At 34.8% G+C, this 19,601-nt stretch overlaps 2 protein-coding genes across 2 annotated transcripts; one reads left to right on the forward strand and one right to left on the reverse strand.

Moving 5' to 3' along the window:
• Positions 1 to 373: 373 nt before the first annotated feature.
• On the forward strand, positions 374 to 6,299 carry LOC114168504 (protein MAK16 homolog). The gene is made up of 9 exons (XM_028053346.1): positions 374 to 619; positions 754 to 863; positions 1,434 to 1,552; positions 1,646 to 1,743; positions 3,139 to 3,226; positions 3,318 to 3,458; positions 3,589 to 3,682; positions 4,184 to 4,332; positions 5,816 to 6,299. The coding sequence occupies exons 1-9, from the start codon at positions 558 to 560 to the stop codon at positions 5,858 to 5,860; spliced, it is 906 nt and encodes a 301-aa protein (XP_027909147.1). The 5' UTR covers positions 374 to 557; the 3' UTR covers positions 5,861 to 6,299.
• Positions 6,300 to 18,623: 12,324 nt separating this feature from the next.
• Positions 18,624 to 19,138, reverse strand: LOC114170316 (protein MAINTENANCE OF MERISTEMS-like). The gene is made up of 2 exons (XM_028055799.1): positions 18,776 to 19,138; positions 18,624 to 18,704 (listed from the first exon to the last, which is right to left on the reverse strand). Exons 1-2 carry the CDS (start codon positions 19,136 to 19,138, stop codon positions 18,624 to 18,626), a joined length of 444 nt encoding a protein of 147 aa, XP_027911600.1.
• Positions 19,139 to 19,601: the final 463 nt, after the last annotated feature.

Genomic DNA, 19,601 nt, shown 5'->3' on the forward strand with positions numbered 1-19,601 from the left:
AGTTTTTATATATATTTTCTTAACTCAATTAAATTTTAATATTTTTTAAATAAAATAAATTTGATTCAAAATTGACAATTACTACATTTAGAATATTATGGGTTAAAATTTTGAAAGTGCTACGTATTAAACGATTTCAAAAATATCATATGTTAAAATTGAAAAATAACACACGTTAAAATAAAGAGTTTCAAAACAAAAACGAAATTTTAACACAAAAATAAAGATAAAAATGAATTATATAATTAAATATTATGATCAATTTACTGATTAAACTTTTTTATGTGATATCATATTTTATATATTAAAATTAAAAGGTTAATCTCTATTTATATTTTATATTAAAAACCTCAAATAAAACCCTGAAGTAAAACCTACTCCTAAACGTTCGCGGACGATAGTGTTTCAACGGAGGCCACTGTCGATCTCCAGTAAAGAAAGCCTTCCCTTCGTAGTTCACAGCGGCGCCTCAAGTTCTCTCACTCCGCAATAAAACGACATCCGTCGCACCTTGAAACGACACCGCCGAAGCTGAACCCTAAAACTTTGGGGCAACGATGCAACACGACGAGGTCATATGGCAAGTTATCAGGCATAACCATTGTAGTTATTTGGCCAAGTAAGAAGTTCCCTAACTTTTTGTTTTCGATTTTCCTTTTCTTTAGTCTCTCTTCAGATTTATGATTTTGTTTTATTGATGGTGTTGTTACGAGCTCAAACTAATCGTTCACTTTTTTTTTTCCCTTATCGTAGAATTACGACGGGGAATTTCTGTAGAAACCCTTACAACGTAACTGGGGTTTGTAACAGAAGTTCGTGCCCTTTGGCTAATAGTCGATATGCCACTATTCGAGAAGACAATGGTACTTTTGCTTACAAACACTTTTTTTGTTGTTGCCTTTTTGGAGCTAGGTTTTGTTTTGGATGGAATTGATGCTTTGTACTGTGTAGTAGGGCTGGTTAAGACGCTTATGTTATCATTTTGTTGGAACTATAAATTTGTTATAGCCCTGTTTGGATAAATTTATCGAATTTACACAAGATAATATTAACTTGTATACTTCGGTTTATGGAGAAGTTAGATAGGAGAGCATGTATAGAAGTTGTAGTGTGTTGAATGTTGATTTTTTTTTTTTAAAATTTTCTTCTCTGGTAAGTACTCGTTGAGAAGTTTATCCAAACATTTCTGTAGTTTAATAAGTCTCACTGCAAAGCTTATTGAAATTTGTTAGAAAGAGTTTATGCCAGCCACTTTCATAATTTTGACCAGATAGCTTCAACTTTCTGCATAACTTTTGAAGATAAATTTAAATTAGCTCATATATGCTCTTCCGAACGCCCCTAAATGGTTATATTCGTGAGTGACAAGTGCAATAAATGAGTAATTGAAGGCAAAATATGTGTAGAATCATAATTTGCATTGGGTGTTGCAGGAGTGTTTTATCTTTACATGAAAACTATAGAACGGGCTCACATGCCGAAAGATTTGTGGGAAAGAGTAAAGCTGCCTAGGAATTATGAGAAGGCACTTGAAGTCATAGACAAACATCTGGTACTGTTGATATATGTAGTCTTTGGCATATTTAACTATTCAACATTTTACCGGTTAGTATTGTCAAGATTGAATGTGTTTCTGCATTGGCAGATGTATTGGCCCAAGCTTCTTATACACAAGATAAAGCAACGACTGACAAAAATGACCCAGATGCGGATACGTATGAGGAAACTTGCTTTAAAGACGAGGTTTGAAATCATATTCCCATGTTCAGTTTGTTTTATCTTATCATGTTTACCAGTGCCTAATTTTATACAAGTAGCTTGTAGTCCAGATGCTCTAATTTTTGTATCATTTGAATAGCCAGTCTGATAAATTTATTTTTGCATGTATGAAGGAAAATTAATTTTCTGTGAATGAATGAGATTGTCACTGAACATGGAGTAAAACCTCAATACCCTTCCATATTACATCTGATTTTTATTGAATAGGTTACTGATTGTATTGGTTTTGGGCTAAATTTGGTTGAAATAAAAGAATCTACACTAACAAAGTAAAAATTGGGCTACTAGTACTACTACTATCATCATCCTTTAATTCTGATGCTGAAAATCCATTTTGGGTGAAGTAACAAATTATATTGCTTCAGCTTAGGGAAAAAATTGGATCCCCCACTGTTAGATCTAATTTTACTACCTCACCTTTAATTTTTTACCCATATTTTATGAATTTTTAATGTTTTTGGTAGTATGACATCTAATTGCATTCCAAACTTCTTCAATATGCATTCCTCGGATAAGTAATTCCAAAGATGGATAAGTTTATGAGAGAGGGGTTATCTGCGTATGATTGATTTCTGTCGTCCAGGTTTTTCCTCTTCTTTCTGTCTACTTCCTGTATATTTGTATAATTAGGAACACTACAAGAAATCATTTACTTGTATATTGTAATGCACCAACCAAATTATGTTTCTGGTCACTACATTAATATATGTGTGTGTATACACACACACACAGAGAAAGAGAGAGAGAAATATTGGTCCCATGGGATTTTTTTTTTGTATTGATCCATTTTTAGTGTTTTAGTAATAATTTATTTCTGTTGTCCAGGATATTTCCTCTTCTCTCTGTATACTTCCTGTACCATATTTGTTTAATTAGGAAACACTATTATGAAATCATTTACTTGTATATTGTAATGCACCAACCAAAGCTTGTTTAGGTAATTACTACATTAATGTATGTGGAAATATCGGTCTCATGGGATGCATTTTTTTGTATTGAACCGTTTTGAGCATTTAGTAATAATTTATTCTATGTTTATGTTTCATCCCTCGGGCTCTAATTTTTATACAACTTCATTATTACTTAATTAGTTTTAATCCCATTATTTTATTATAAATTCCTTTTTCCAGAACTTAAATTGGAGTTAATTTTGAATGTGTGACTTCATAGGTATTCTTCCTGTCTTTTATTTATACACATGTATGTATCTATGCATTATTTTGAATATGATTTTATGTTTAAGGTGAGGTCATACATTTTGTGTTATATCTTTTATCTATAATTCTATTTTTTAAGCTGATGTCGCAATTAAATGTTCATAGCAGTTTATCATAGTATAAAGTGGTTGCTGTTTTACAGGGAGAAAATAATGACAACTCCAAGGAAAGAGAAAAAGAGAGAGGCTCGAAGAGAAGAGAAGGCTGAGAAAGCAGCTTTGTTGGAAAAGGTTATAGTCAATCCTAATGTTACTCATACACATAATTTTATGCTTTTTTCACTCTTCACTTTACTCATTGGTGCTTTTCAACATTATTTAGTCTATTGAAAAAGAGCTATTAGAACGCCTTCAAAAAGGAGTTTATCAACAAAGTGATATATATAATTATCCTCTTGAAGAGTACAATAAAGTTCTCGATATGGAGAATCTTCAACCTGTTGATGAAGAGGAGGATGAAGAGGTATTTGTCCACTAACCCATTTTTTTGTCTGTTACCAATCATGTTTAATTTAAGAACTATTTGCAGTTTAACCTTTTTAAATGTGTTTAATCTATTCAATTTATTTATTTTTTGTTTTTGGAATGGACAGGAACCAGAGATAGAATATGTAGAAGGATATGATGAACTTGAAGAGGAAGAAGATATGGAGGATTTTGGTGGTTTTGTTACTCACAAGTCACAGGGTAATTATGATGATGGTGAAAATAGTCAAATTTAGTTTAGAAGCTTTGGAACATGCATTGAGTATTTTTCATTTGTTAAAATGTATATGGATGGCATTTTTTATTTGTGATGAAATAGTGAATTATGTTCCCATTTTTGTTTTAAATAATTGGTCACTCAACAAGGAATTTGGTTTTGCCATAATTTCTTTAATAATTTTTCATGTCTTCATTTCTTCTAGATTTGATGCAGTAATAAGATGATGATACCCGCCCCCCCAATAGAAGTAAAATAATAAAAGTCACATACAAAGCTGCTTTCTGCTTGGCTAGAACTTGAAATGCTGAGTTGTGTGTGATGCCTTTGTTATGTGTGATGCCTTTGTTATGTGTTCATTATTTCATTATTTGTTGGGTGTGATAGCCTTTCATGTTAAGAAGGAATCTGTGTTCATGAATTTTTAAATAGTTCCAAACTTGCATATTAGAAAAGCAAAATCATGATAAAGTGTACTTATGCAGCTGAAAGCTCTGATGATGAGGAAGATGAAGAGGAAGATGATGAAACAGTTGATCAGAGTAGAGCAAAAAGGAAAATGATTTTATCTTCAAAGAAACATGAGAAGAATGGCCTTGATTCTAAATCAAAGAAGACAAGGGTCCTTGTTGAGGTAATTATACAATGTTTCCTTCTATGAAGATCTTAACTTAGGGGAGCTTTTGCGTATAATAATTTCAATATTGTTTTCAAATACAACTGTAATTTCTTGACTGAGAACTTTTAAGATAGACTGTTTGATAGTGAAACCTTTTTGTTTTTCGGAAGCTGAAAATAGAGCCAATACTTCTGTATTTTTGAAAGTTAGTTAATAACAAGCTAATCCAATGTTTACTTCAATAATGTTATACATGCATCTCTAATCCATGTGATGAGTATTTCTGACAATAATGAGAACTAAATCGTTGTCGATATTTTCCCTTCTTACTTGATATTACCTAGTTTTTGCTGTGTTTGGTTTGCCAAAGCTACATTCTAACAATTATTATCATGATTATGACACGTTGTAATTTTATGATTAATATGCATTTGTGTTTAAAGAATAAGGCATCAATTAGCTTCATTCCATCTTTAATTGTATAAGTAGCGTTTAGAAAGCAAAAACAATGCTAAAGTCAACTGTATGAGTGCCAAACAGTGTTGAATTCAATACATTCCATATTAGAGTGGATTTCTTCTCTATTGACGTTAGTTGAGTTTTATTAGAAAGTGAACTTCAAGTCTAATTTAACAATTTCACAAAACCAATTTGTAAATTTGAAAGTTAGTTAATAACAAGCTAATCCAATGTTTACTTCAATAATGTTATACATGCATCTCTAATCCATGTGATGAGTATTTCTGACAATAATGAGAACTAAATCGTTGTCGATATTTTCCCTTCTTACTTGATATTACCTAGTTTTTGCTGTGTTTGGTTTGCCAAAGCTACATTCTAACAATTATTATCATGATTATGACACGTTGTAATTTTATGATTAATATGCATTTGTGTTTAAAGAATAAGGCATCAATTAGCTTCATTCCATCTTTAATTGTACAAGTAGCGTTTAGAAAGCAAAAACAATGCTAAAGTCAACTGTATGAGTGCCAAACAGTGTTGAATTCAATACATTCCATATTAGAGTGGATTTCTTCTCTATTGACGTTAGTTGAGTTTTATTAGAAAGTGAACTTCAAGTCTAATTTAACAATTTCACAAAATCAATTTGTAAATTGAGGTTTAGATATTTATATACTATAATTTGACCATATTTGTAGTCCATATAGTATCTCCAACACACTTTCCCACGTCTGGGCATTTCAAGTGTGTGAATAGATATGTATGGGTGGTTTGATAGTGGGTGGAAAAATAGGCATGATGGTCCTCTCTAAGATACTCTGTTTCCATTTAAGAAATGCACTATAACAACTTAATAGTATAAAACTGATTTGTAAGATTATGTTTGCACTTTCTAATATACTATAATTTATTCATATTTTTATGTACGATCCTCACATGTTTAGACATTCACATGTTTAGAGATGCATGAAATGCTTGAATTAGTTTTGGGTTCAAAATATGATATTGTAACCATGATTTTCGTTGTTTTCAGGTTGAGCAAGAGAATGGTGATGAAAGACAGAGGGTGGTGCAGTAGTTGCATTTGCCGTTTTTACGGATAGAAGAAAATGCTAAAGCAAAAACCGATTTTGATTGTTGAGTCTTCTAATTTTGTTCCTATCCATTTAAAAATTATATACAGTTTCCATTTCTCTTTTCAATTTATTTAATGTTCTGAAGGAGTTGTGGCAAATGCCATAAAATGTATCTAGGGTAGAGACGGAGCATCTCATTCCTGCATTTAATCGGGCATTAATAGTGACTGATCCTTTTCCTGTGTCACGCTGGTCAGCAAGGTTTTGGACACCTTTGTAAGTTTAGAGAAAGTTAAGCACATTTTTTATTACTTTTTTTTTTCTGAAACTGATGTTCACATGCAGTTGCTTTACTGACACCTCACATTACAAAAATTCCTTGAATTAGGGAGGTAAGTTGTTAAACATTTTGTTCTGATATAAACTTAGTTTAAGGTGTCATCTGAGTATAAAACAGTGGTGGTTTTGGAATTTTATGTTTTTATTATGATTGCTTTTAAAAGATATTCCGGTTGATCAAGAAAGTTTAGATGGTAAGAAATAGGGCCACAAGTTGGCTGAGTGGATGAAAAGGTAGAAAAGTAATTCACATCACTTTCGAATAATTTCCATGTAAAAATGAGTTTTTTTTTTTTTTTTTTTTTTTTTTTTTTTTTTTTTGTAAAATCATTGCAACTAAACCATTACTCTTTATAGTAAAACAACGTGAATACATTTGAATTAATTCAGACCAACTGAAGGGGAGAGAGCTGTACTTCAGCGAAAGCATGAACTTAGGTGAAAGGTGGTCAATGAGTTAACATTCTCAACCCTCTACAGCACCAAGACTAGGTTTCATGTCCGAAGTTTTATGTTATAATTGAAAAAGTTTATTAATAATTCTAGATTCATTTTAGAAGAAATATAATCTACTAATACTTATAAATTTATTTAAAAAGTCTAAATAAAATCAATAAAAAGTATAAGGAAATAGTAATGATAGAACCCAAGAAAGACTAAAGATCATTGATTTATTATTTTGATTTAAAATCTCTAATTCAAGTTTGAACTTAAAAAGCTTCTTTCATTGAATATAGAAAAAGTAGGGATTGAGATTAATCTCCCTTGTGTAGAAAATACAATACACATAGGGACTGTATTTATAATAAAGAATATATGGGCTAAACTCAAAATACATATGAAGAATAATAACAATAGAAACAAAGTATAAGATATTAAAGATATCTTAACACTCCCCCTCAAGTTGGTGCATACAAATCGTATGTACCAAGCTTGTTACAAGTATAACTAATTCTCGGTTTCTGTAAAGATTTAGTAAAAATATGTCTTAATATCTCTAGACATAATCTTTTCTCGAATGAAATGACAATCAATCTCAATGTGTTTAGTCCTCTCATGAAAGATAGTGTAACTCTTTGAGCAACTGCTTAAGCCAAACAAGCTCACAAGTGGCTGAAGCCATGACTCTATATTCTGCTTCTGCACTAGACCTTGCTACAACACTTTGTTTCTTGCTTTTTCAAGAGATCAAGTTACCTCCAATAGAGACAATATCCGGATGTAGACCTTCTATCAGAAGGAGATCCTGCCCAATCAGCATCTGAATAACAAACAACTCTTGTATATTAGAACCATATAACAAACCTTTACTAGGAGATCCTTTAATATACTTCAGTATATGAATGACTGCATTCCAATGATCTTCGTACGGAAAATTAAGAAATTGGCTTACCACACTGACTATAAAGGAAATGTCAGGATGAGTAACTGTAAGATAATTCAATTTCCCAACTAATCTTCCATACTGTTCGGGATCTGACATAGGCTTCCCCTGATTTGGTAGAAGTTTAGTATTGGGATCCATAGGTGTGTTAACAGATTTTGAATTCATCAACCTAGTTTCTTCCAAAATATCCAGTGCATACTTTCGTTGAGAAATAACAATACCATCTTTGTCGGACTGTGCCACCTCAATACCCAAGAAATATATGAATTTTCCAAGATCTTTGGTCTGAAAATGATCACAAAGATGTTGTTTCATATGAGAGATGCCATGGTTATCACTGCCAGTAATAACAATATCATCAACATACACTATCAAGTAGACACATCCAACACTTGAATGACGATAAAAAACTGAATGATCTACCTCACACCGAGTCATACCAAATTGTTGAACAACATTGCTAAATTTTCCAAACCAGGCCCTTGGAGACTGTTTTAGGCCATATAAAGATTTGCGAAGACGACATACCAACCTAGAAGACTCCCCCTAAGCAACAAACCCAGGAGGTTGCTCCATATAAATCTCTTCTTGCAAATCGCCATTGAGGAAAGCATTTTTAACGTCCAATTGATAAAGAGGCCACTTTTGAAGAGCCACCATGGCAATAAATAAACGAACAGAAGCCATCTTCGCCACTAGAGAAAAAATATCACCATAATCCAACCCAAAGATTTGGGTGTAACCTTTGGCCACAAGACGTGCTTTGAGACGATCAATAGTACCATCAAGTCCAACTTTAATAGCCAAAACCCACTTGTAACCAACAACAAATTTCCTAGACGGTAATGGGACAAGCTCCCAAGTTCCACTATTATGAAGAGCACTCAGTTCATCGAGCATGGCCTGACGCCAACCAGGATGGGCTAAGGCATCACGAACAGATTTTGGGATGGTCACATAAGAAATAGATGAAAGACAAACATAAAAAGGTGAAGACAATTTATGGTAACTTAAAGCAATATAATGAGGAGAAGGATTACGTGTAGAACGAATACCTTTTTTGAGGGCGATGGGAAGGTCACTCTGTGGAAAGGGAGACTTAGTTGTCGGAGCCGGAGGAGACACAATAGTTGGCACTTGAGGTGAGTCACTCGCTGGTTGTTGAGGACGAGGACGACGACTATAAACCTGAAGAGGTGGTGGAACAGAAACTGACGGCGTACAAGGCACACCTGGAAGATCACAGATCATAGGAATATTAACAAGACTAGGAAAATCAACGGTATTAGATGGAGACTCAATGAAAGGAGAAGAACTTTTATAGTAAAAGGAAGACTCATTGAAGGTGACATCTGCACAAACAAAATAGCGGTTAAGAGAAGGAGAAAAACACTTGTACCCTTTCTGGTATCGCGTAAACCTTAAAAAAACACATTTGTGTGAACGAGGAGACAATTTATCAAGCCCAGGACTAAAGTTGTGCACAAAACATGTAGACCCAAAAACCTTGAGGGGTAAGGGATGAAGAGGTTCATGAGGAAATAAAATGGAATGCGGTATTTTATTATTTAAAACCGAAGAAGGCATACGATTAATAAGATAACAAGTAGTGAGAACAACATCACCCCAAAAAGAATGAGGAACCTCACCATGAATTAAAAGAGTGCGAGTAGTTTCAATAAGGTGTATATTTTTCCGTTCAGCCACCCCATTTTGTTGAGGTGTATATGCACAAGACGTTTGATGCAGAATGCCACACGAAGCCATAAATTGTTTAAAAGAATTGGAAAGATATTCACGACCATTATCACTCCGCAAAATTTTAATAGGAACACCAAATTGAGTTTGAATTTCATGGAAAAACGATTGAAAGATATGAAATAATTCAGAACGACTCTTCATTAAAAATAACCAAGTACACTGGGAATAATCATCAATAAAAGTAACAAAGTATTGAAAACCTAAACTAGATGCAACACGACTAGGTCCCCAAATGTCAGAGTGAACTAAGGCAAAAGGGGACGAAGCACTGTGTGCAACACTACGAGGAAAAGAACTACGACTATGCTTGCCTAACTGACATGACTCACACACCAACTTGGACAACTTGGAGAAGCCAGGAACAAGTTACTGCAACTTGGCAAGACTAGGATGGCCTAATTGAGCACGAAGAAGAAGAGATGGAGACTTTATAGCTGCGCCAACATGAGAAGAAGGGCAGAGATGATAAAGACCATGAGACTCACATCCGGTGCCAATCACCTGTCTCGAATTCTGGTCCTGTAAACAAACAGACGATTGGGTAAAGGAAATAACACAATCAAGGTATCGAGTTAGACAACTAATGGATAATAAGTTAAAAGAAGACCTAGGAACATAAAGAACATTATCAATGGATAAAAAAGGAAAAAGATCGACAGTCCCAACACCATGAGCTGAAACATGAGACCCATTAGCCATTGTAATAGAGGGTAAATTATCTGGAGAGGACAAAGAGGAAAACAAAGATTTATTACCAGTAATATGATCGGTGGCACCTGAGTCGAACACCCAAGGACCAACAGACAAAGATTGAGTCAGACCAACAAAAGATGTACCTGTGTGGGCAACAGAAGCTGTGGAACTAGAAAGCTTACGATCCTCACTCCATTTGAGAAATTCATTGAAGAGAGCAGATTGGTCGGTGGCAAAAACAAATGAATGAGGATATGCAGAAGATGGTTGTGACGAAGGATCAGTGTGTGCAACAGCAGCAGATCGAGAAGGACGACCATGTAAGGCATAACATCGATCAATTTTGTGGCCGAATTTGCCACAATGATCACACTTGTGACGCCCTTTCTCCAGCTTGCGTGAGCATTGACGATCATCACGGTGAGAAACCAAAGCAGAGGAATCATTGGCATGGACAAGTGGATCAGTGGAAGGTTGACAAGGCACACACAAAAGGGTGGAACAAGTAGAGGTAAAATTGGGTATAATAGTCGAACCCAAAATTTGATCACAGACATGGAAATATTTATCAGCAAGCCCGTGTAACATCACAACCATGAAGAAGCGTGATCGTAGCTCAATTTCCTGAACAGGAGTAGAGGCAGGAGGTAATACATCATTAAATTCATGAAAAAGCTCAGTCACCTTACCAACATAATCTGCAACAAGGTCTTGAGTACGAGAAGCAACCACATTAAGCAGATCTTGACAGACACCATATAAACGTTGAGTGTCATTGGTGTAAAGTAATTTGGCCTGTTCCCAAACTTTACAAGAGGTGCCGTAGGCACGAAACAGTGGTTTCAAAGAAGCATGAATTGTATTCTTGAGAACCATGCATAAGTGAGCATCAATTCTCTTCCAATGAGGAAACTCAGTGGTATCAACATCAGTCACTTTAAGGATATGATGATCACTTTAAGTTTAACGTCGGACACCCATGTCGAATAATTCTTGCCATTTAACTTATCAATGGATAAGTGCATACTAACATTTGGAGGAAAAATGGATGAATCAGACATGGAGGCGACGGAAAACACGAAGCCCAGATCTGGAATGCCGAGGTCGAGGCTAGTACAAACGTGCGATCGCCAATAGAACTTGAACTTTCGGCGATAGTGACGATGGCCGGCGACGGTGACGGCGGCTGGAGACGGCGACTGGCGACGACGCCAACGATGGTGGCCGACGGTCGGCGATGGTGGGCGGCGACCGACGACAGTGACTGTTGGTGGGCGACAACTGACGACGGTGGACAACACTGGCAAGGACCAGAGACCGAGGCAGGAAAAAAATCCTTAGGGTCTAGATACCATATTGAATATAGAGAAAGTATGGATTGAGATTAATCTTCCTTGTGTAGAAAATACATATAGGGTCTGTATTTATAATAAAGAACATATGGGCTAAGCCCAAAATACATATGAAGAATAATAACAATAAAAAAAAAGAATAAGATATTAAAGATATCTTAACACATTCAATTTCTCTGTAGAAAAACAAAATTAAGACATGAAAAATAAAATATGGACCCATAATCGATTTTTTGTTTTGTATAGATATGTTTAATTGATGTTCATTACAAGTTTCACTTATTTGTTTGAAGGGTAGTACGTTCATTACAAATATTGACCACATAATCATGATGAATTCCTAATTTGGTTACTCACTGGTTTCCTGTTTGACGATAAATGATGGTCTAAAAAGAATAAATCTAAGATCTAATGAGTGGAGAAGAGAAATAGGAAATGGTTGGTTGTAAATTAAAAGCCAGTGAGCAAATAAAAGTACCAAATTGGATATCTTTAAAAAATTAAAAGACTATATTTCATGTTTTTAAAAAGTGAAGTATTAAATTGAAAAAAAATCAATATTTAGGAGCTTTATAAAAATTCGAATGAAATTGGAGCACTAAATTAAGTATTAAATCTCATTATGAATGTCAATATGATCAACATAAGCATCAATGGCAGAAATATCAATAGGGTTTAAAAATAAGTATCAACAAGCATCAATGGCAGAAATATCAATAGGGTTTAAAAATAAGTATCAACAAGTGCTTGAGGAATGTCATCAGATCATAAGTAATCGCTAGAATCATGTCATGTGAAGTAAGAACCGAAGGTATCGCAAAATTAATCTGAGAACATATAGAACACATGCCAGAATCATAAGTGCATCTTAGATAAGTTTTTGAAAATCGCGATAAATATAAATCTAAGTCTCTCCATTTTTAAATTGCTCTATCTCTTTCTTAAGATTTTTTTTATTGAAAAAAAATTAATTTAAATTAATAATAGAATACTAGTGAGGTGTTCTAACCCATTTACAAAAAGATGAGAGAAAAAATATAGCACATCTCCAAAACCTGTCAAAACAATAATAAAATTTTCACGTACAAAAGCTAAGGCTCCCCTAGACATTGTACACACAAATATATATTGCAGGGGCCTTCAAACAACATCTAAGCAACATTCTTGGTAAGGAAATATAGTTTGGGTAGGAGACAACAACATACTATGCTACTACAATAATCTAAAAAAATAATTAAAACTGAACTTTTAATGCAAGACCTATGCATTCCCAACGTCAAGCTAGCCAGGAATCTTAAGATTAGCCATCCAGATCACACCTTCCTCGGTCATCCTACAAGATTACACAAAAAGTGAATATAAAACCAAGTATGCATGCCTTCTTTTGGTTGTTACATAGTAACCAATAGAAGTGTGTATGATCATTGATGAAGAACTCATTCCTTTAGACATGGGAATCCCTGTCATGCTCACCTGACAACTTAAACATAGAAAACATCATATCATAAAGATTTTAAACACATAATAGGAGCGAAGTACCAGTCACTATATGAAAACTTTACCAAAGGATTTTTATGTTTCAACAAAGCCCAAGAGTTTACTTGAACAAAACTAAAAATCTTTTCAGTGTGAACTTGCTTTTACTTAAAGATCACTCCATTATTATCTCTCCAGATTTCCCCAACTATAGCCAGCCACATTCCTTCCCACATTGTGTTTTGTCTAGTGTTTAAGTTACTCATATGAAAGTGTTTAAAGTGTATCGTAGCTTGGTTATGATGCATTGAGCTCACCCCTATCCAACTATCACACATTTTCCACACCTTTTGAGACACTATACAGGAGAAAAATAGGTGTGATGCACTCTCTTCACAATCTAGGCATAACTCACACAAGGAATGTTGTAATTGGACCCCCTTCACCGATAATTTATTCTTTGTCAGTAACTTATCCAGGTGTAGCCTATCTGTGCCTTCAGAATCACTCTTATACTCCATAACTCTGTGAACACCTTGTCACTTTCCCCTTTGGAGTTACCCATCAACTTCATATATGTAGACCTTACAATGTATGGTCCTTTCGTATTTTCCTTCCAACTCCAAGTATCCAGATACCCTTTCCTAAATGTATGACTATTATTAATTGATAGAGTTGTACTTCCATAACTTGCTCCCAAACAAGTCTTTGTCTCCTCCAAACTAATTCCCAAACCCATGTGTTATCGACCCAATGTCCTACTCCCACTATGAGACTTTGTTTACTTTTTAAGATTAGGTATAACCTATGGAACCTCGAGCTAAATGGTGCATCCCCCACCCAATGACCTTCCTAAAACAATACTTTGTCCCTTTATAGCATATATTTGTCCCAGTCAAACATAAATTTACGTCTGACTATAGCGTGCCAGACATAAATGTTAAAACATAAATTCCCAATCATCTTCCACATAGCGCTGCGACTGGACGAGAAAGCGAATTTGTGGTTTCGCGACTGCACCAGTGTTTCATCGCGTGATTGATTGTTGAGAGGTTTGTTTTTCTTTTGATTCCATTTTGGTGCACCTCCATTTACGTTGAAACCCCCAATTGTTCGTAGACCCAGCGACAATTTGGTCAAAGTGCAGTGGCGGAAGACTATGGTTGGCGATGTCGCAAAGGGTGTTTGCTCTTGATGCGTTGCCTCTCATGTGCTTTTTCAGCGGCTGTTTGGATATGGATCTGCGTTGTGGTTGGCATCTTCATTTCTAACAAGATGGAGTGTTGCAATAAGTGGATTGATTTCGACAAGTGCTCCTTGTTGCAATAAGTGTGATCTTCTCCTATGGAGGTGGTGGTGCTCCGACAACTGCGCCGTGGTTGCGTGATGACTTCCTGGAAGACTTGTGGTGGTTGGTGCAAATCTGGCGTGCAGATGGGCTGCAGTTGTTTTTGCATTTCACATGGTGGGATGACGATGCAAAAGCATGAAAATTTGTCAAAAATCATGCATAAATTTATGTATGACACTGTGTACCAGACGTAAATTTACGTCTGTTAATGCATAGTCATACGTAAATTTACGACTATCGTTATTACATCTAACCTAAACCAGATGACAAGCAAAAAGCACCGAACGTAAAAGACCTTTTTTGTGTAAGTGAATGTTGCTTCCTTGGGTCCCCCCTATTGGAAAACCTATATGAATGAGATTTTCATATGCTTACAGTTCAGAATGCTAGAGAGGTTGTTTATATGAGTGGTGTTCAGACCTAGCCCCCCCCAATTCTAGTTTTGTAGAAGTTATCACTAAGACCAGACGCCAATTCAAAGCATCTTAAAATGACTTTTATTACTTAGGCACTACGAGTAGTTGCATCAAACATGAATAACGTGTCATCAACGAACTGTAATAACCCCACTTTAGTCTATTAAGTACCCACTTGAACTTCACAATACAAACCTTTCTTGACAGCTTGTCTTACCAACCTTGTTAAGCCCTCCGCTACAATGAGAAATAGGAATGGAGCCATATGATCCCTTTGTCTAAGATCCCTAGTTGGGACAGACACTTTGGTAGGGCTTCCATTAACCAATACTGACACAGAGGATGATTCCATACATTCCTTGATTCATTGAATCCATTTTCGGCAAAACTCGTGTCTAGACATCATGTTGTATAAGAAGTCCCAACTTACCGAATCATAAGCTTTTTAATAATCAACCTTGACTATAGCTTGTCTCTTCTTTTGGATCTTGTATTCTTCCACCCTTTCATTGGCTACCAATATACTATCCATAAAAGATTTTTTTTCCATCTAGCATACTTTTTTCAAAATATAACCCAGATAGCATACTGTGCACAATATTTACATGGTTAACACACTTTTATTTTATGTTCAGAATTCGGTTTCCGGGCAACCGAATTCTGGGCTCAATTTTGAATTTTTTTTTGTTATACCAGTCTGAATTCGGTCCCTAGGGACCCGAATTCTATATTGTTTTTTTTAAATAAATAAGAATTAAGAATTTTTATTTTTTTAATAAAATACTTTTAAGAGTTATTTTTTTTGTGTGAAAAATGTTGCTTTTTAAAATAGGTTTAATAGTGTGTTTTTAGTTATTTTAGGTATTATTTGATACAATGAAAAAATAAATAATTTTTTTGTCTTTTTGAATTTGTTGATTTTAAAATAGATTTTGTATTGTGTAGTAAGTTATTTTATGTGCAATTTGAAAATATAAAAGTTAATTTGAAAATATAAAATAGTTTTCTTTTTATAATAGTGATTTTGGAAAAAAAAATTATGAATTATAATAGAGGTAACTAAAGTAAAAATAATTTATATATAATGTTTAATGTGGTGTTGTATTATTTATTTTTTAATGTTTATTAAATATTTTAAATTAAAAAATTTGGTTGAAGTACAAATTTATTTTTTATTTATATATTTAAATTTTGATTTGTTTATAAGAATTTTTTATTGATAAAATATTTATTTTTACACAAAAATATATAATGTAAAATTTATTGTTAGAATTTATAGTAGGTATTAAATTTAAGGAAAATGATATATTAACATCCATTTATTGAGAACTTCTCTCACAACCTGACGCGACATTGTTACTTTCTATTTTTTTTTAATCTTTTTCAATTTTCACGTTGGTTCTCCTTGGAAGGAAGCGAGAAGAGAAAAAACAAAAGGTGCAAATGCGAATGGGAAGAGAAAAAGCAGAAAGTGTGAAAAGATGTGTGAAACCACTGTGTAGTATTTTTGCTTACCCATGGCTACATAAATGCTAACCTATGGTATACATTTTTAACATGTGTGAAATGATGTACAAAACTTATTTCAATTTTCACTCTCTTCATTACTAGTGGGGAGTATATGTTGGTAAGTCAAGGAATAAAATTTTTGTAATTTAATTAACAACATATGAATTCATTCCCTTACTATGTGCCAACCTGTGACTTACTAAATGCTAACCCAGGTGCAATGCTTTGCACATGAATTTTTTCTTTCTTCAATAACTTCAATAGTGGAACTTTCATGCCTTAAGTTCATATGATAAAGTTAAATCTTCATACTCATATTCCTTCAAGTGAGTCTAGTTTGCCCCTCTTTGTTGTTTGGAAAAGGAAAATAAAGGTGTCTATCACTACCATTGTGCAATATTTTTGCTTACCCATGACTACATAAGTGCTAACATGTGGTATACATTTTGAACATGTGTGAAAGGATGTACAAGATAGGAATTTGAATAGTTCTCTTGGGTGTTGATGCCAAAGTGTTCCATGTCGAAGCATTGACAAGTCTTGTCCAAATTGCAGGGTGAGAGTAAATTTCTCAAATTAAACATCTTCCTTGACACATTATGACAATGGTAATATAATAAATCAGCCTTGGCACCTCCCAATAAAGTTGACAAGTGTTGTCATAATTAGAAGGTGAAGTGAGACCATTTATTTCAAATATGTGTTAGCTTTTACAGTGGTCAAACTAAATTTCTTAATTGGCACATTATCTCAATTGAAGTATCTGTCACCTTTTACAAAAGTAATATAATAAATCAGCTTTGGCATGTCCCAGTAAAGTTGACAAGTGTTGTCATAATTAGAAGGTGCAAGTGAGGCCATTTATTTCAAATATGTGCCAACTTTTACAATGGTGACAGTAAATTTCTGAATTGACACGTTATCCTAATTGAAGTATCTATCACCTTTTAGAAGAGTAATATAATTAATCAGCTTTGGCACTTCCCAATAAAGTTGATCAGTCTTGTCATAATTAGAAGGTGCAAGTGAGGCCAGCTTTTACAGTGGTGACAGTAAATATCTTTCTTGGCACGCTATCCAGGTGAAGGTAGTCAATTCTATTTAAGGTTGTGGTTCCTTGGTTTGAAAGTTGTGGAGTGCTTAGTATAATAAGTAAAAATGGTTTTATTTGAGGAGTTGAACTCATATAATTCCTTTAATGCTGCTATTGATTTCGAAGATGGAAGGTTCTCTTTATGTAGATTTGCAAATGGCGTTACTCTTAACTATATGCGCATCATCATAAGAAGTCATTTGATGGGACCATTTGAGCCCCCACTCAGCCATCTTTGGTACCATGTCCCTCCTGAATTTGTTGCGAAAGGCATTGATGAGTTCCTTTTTATAAGGAATGACGAAGATCTTCAACATGCCATTCAGTGGCACGAAATGATGGTTCCGACAACGACAATATCTTTTTATGTTAACTTCATGAAAGTTGAGAAGTGTGACAACTTTGTTCATATTTAGTTTTCTTTTATGTGTTTTAACATTGTACTTTAAGATGGTTGAACTTGTTCACTTTATCTAAAGAAGTTGTTGTTCACTATTTAGCAATGAAGCATTTGAAATGATTAAGTTCTTGCATTACTGATGTGTGAATTTGTGTTAAACATGGCAAACTCTTACAAACACATAAAGACGACCTAATACATATGTAATACAATATTAAAGTACATATTTGTCCTTTTAATCACCGTAGTGGTGTCTAGTTCCACACCGAGGTCAACACCTGTTTTTGGTGGGATTCCTCCTATGCACTTCAGGTCTAGGTTCTTCAACCTGTGAAGGTTGTCGTTCATGTTCCTCATCAGGTTCATGATCATCATTTGCAACAAATGATGATGCTTATGTGTAAGGATTGTGGACGTAGTAAACTGAGTCTTGTTGTGGCTGATGTAGACCTTCAAAGAAATTTGGACTTTGGGGATATGTATGCAACCACGGTTGTGCAGAAGGTGGTGTTTTAGTATAAGTTGCAAACATACTTGGTATGCCTAGTTCCGAGTTTGGTGAAACTGAATTCCTTGTTCCCTCCATACCTTGTGGTGGAGGAGGAGTGTTTAAGTCATGCGTAGTTTGTGGTGGTGGAGGGACATTTGTCGGTGTTGATTGACGATGCATTCTAGGATCATTTAAAATTTGTGGAACTGACAAATATAAACATAAGTTTGAAGTATACCATGACATTTACTCCATTGTATGTTGAAGTGGCCCAAACATCGGTACTCCAGTCAACGTAAGGTCTCGCTGGTTATTCCATACCTGTATCCATTGCGCATGTCTAGTAATCCAGTTCTCATTTTGTCGCCCCCTCATGTCTACTTTATGTAAATGATCAAGGTTGTTGGGTTCTTCAAGGATCTCCTGTGATAGGCAAAATTGTAACTTGACCCTGTCGGACTGGTGCTATTCGACAATGGCAAAACAAATTAAACTTGTTCATGACGTCCATATTGCTTGGTCGCGATATGCTCCAACATCAATGATAGAGCCCAATCCCTCATAAGGAACCCAAATAAACTACAACAATCATTGAAAATGTCAATCATTAAGTTACAACCATTTCTTAGTACACAAATCTATAATTTTACCTGATTTTGTTGCATGTGATCTATCCTTGCTCGATATCCGACTAAATCATTATGATGAACATTTCTATAGTTCAGTACTCGACCACCGCTCCATTGGCAAACTAGCGGGAAAGTTGGTGGAACTCTTGAAATGGGTGCAAGAAAATGCATGCGAAACCATGCCCATGATTGTAACAACGAAGCACATCCACCCATAGTCTTTGCACATGCATCAGTTGCTCTACACATCTCCCTGTACAAGACAGCCAAACACGCTGAACCCCAACTATATCTACTGGTTCTTCGAAGATTACTCAAGTAGTTCAAGTACATTAAATGTACTTTATTCCCAGTTTTATCTAGCATTAAAACACCACCTATCATTTCTAATATATAGGGCCTAGCATGTGCATGAATGACCTCAATACTAGAATTTTCATCTATAGGCAACAAATTATCCCTTAATCATTTCAATTTTATCATAGAACCGACAATGGATTCCCCCTTTACTAGTGTTAAACCTAATAAGGTATCACACATCTCGTCCCAATCCAACATAGTTGGACCAATGATAGGGTGTCCGTCAACACAAAGACCCAATTGAAGTGACACATCTTCCTAGGTTATGGTGCATTCTCCAGTTGGAAAATGAAATATGTGTGTTTCAGGCCTCCATCTTTCAACCAAGGCAGAGACTAAACCATGGTCAACCTTTAGATGTCGCAATTTAGCCACACTGCCAAACCCTGCTTCTTGTATTACAGGCACAATACTTGGATGAGGTTCAGGCATTGAGTGACAGTAAGACAACACAATGCTCCCTTCCGTGTCCTAAACCAAAAAAATA

This window comes from Vigna unguiculata, chromosome 11, assembly GCF_004118075.2.
Source record: "Vigna unguiculata cultivar IT97K-499-35 chromosome 11, ASM411807v1, whole genome shotgun sequence".
In the NCBI taxonomy this organism is placed as follows: Eukaryota; Viridiplantae; Streptophyta; class Magnoliopsida; order Fabales; family Fabaceae; genus Vigna; species Vigna unguiculata.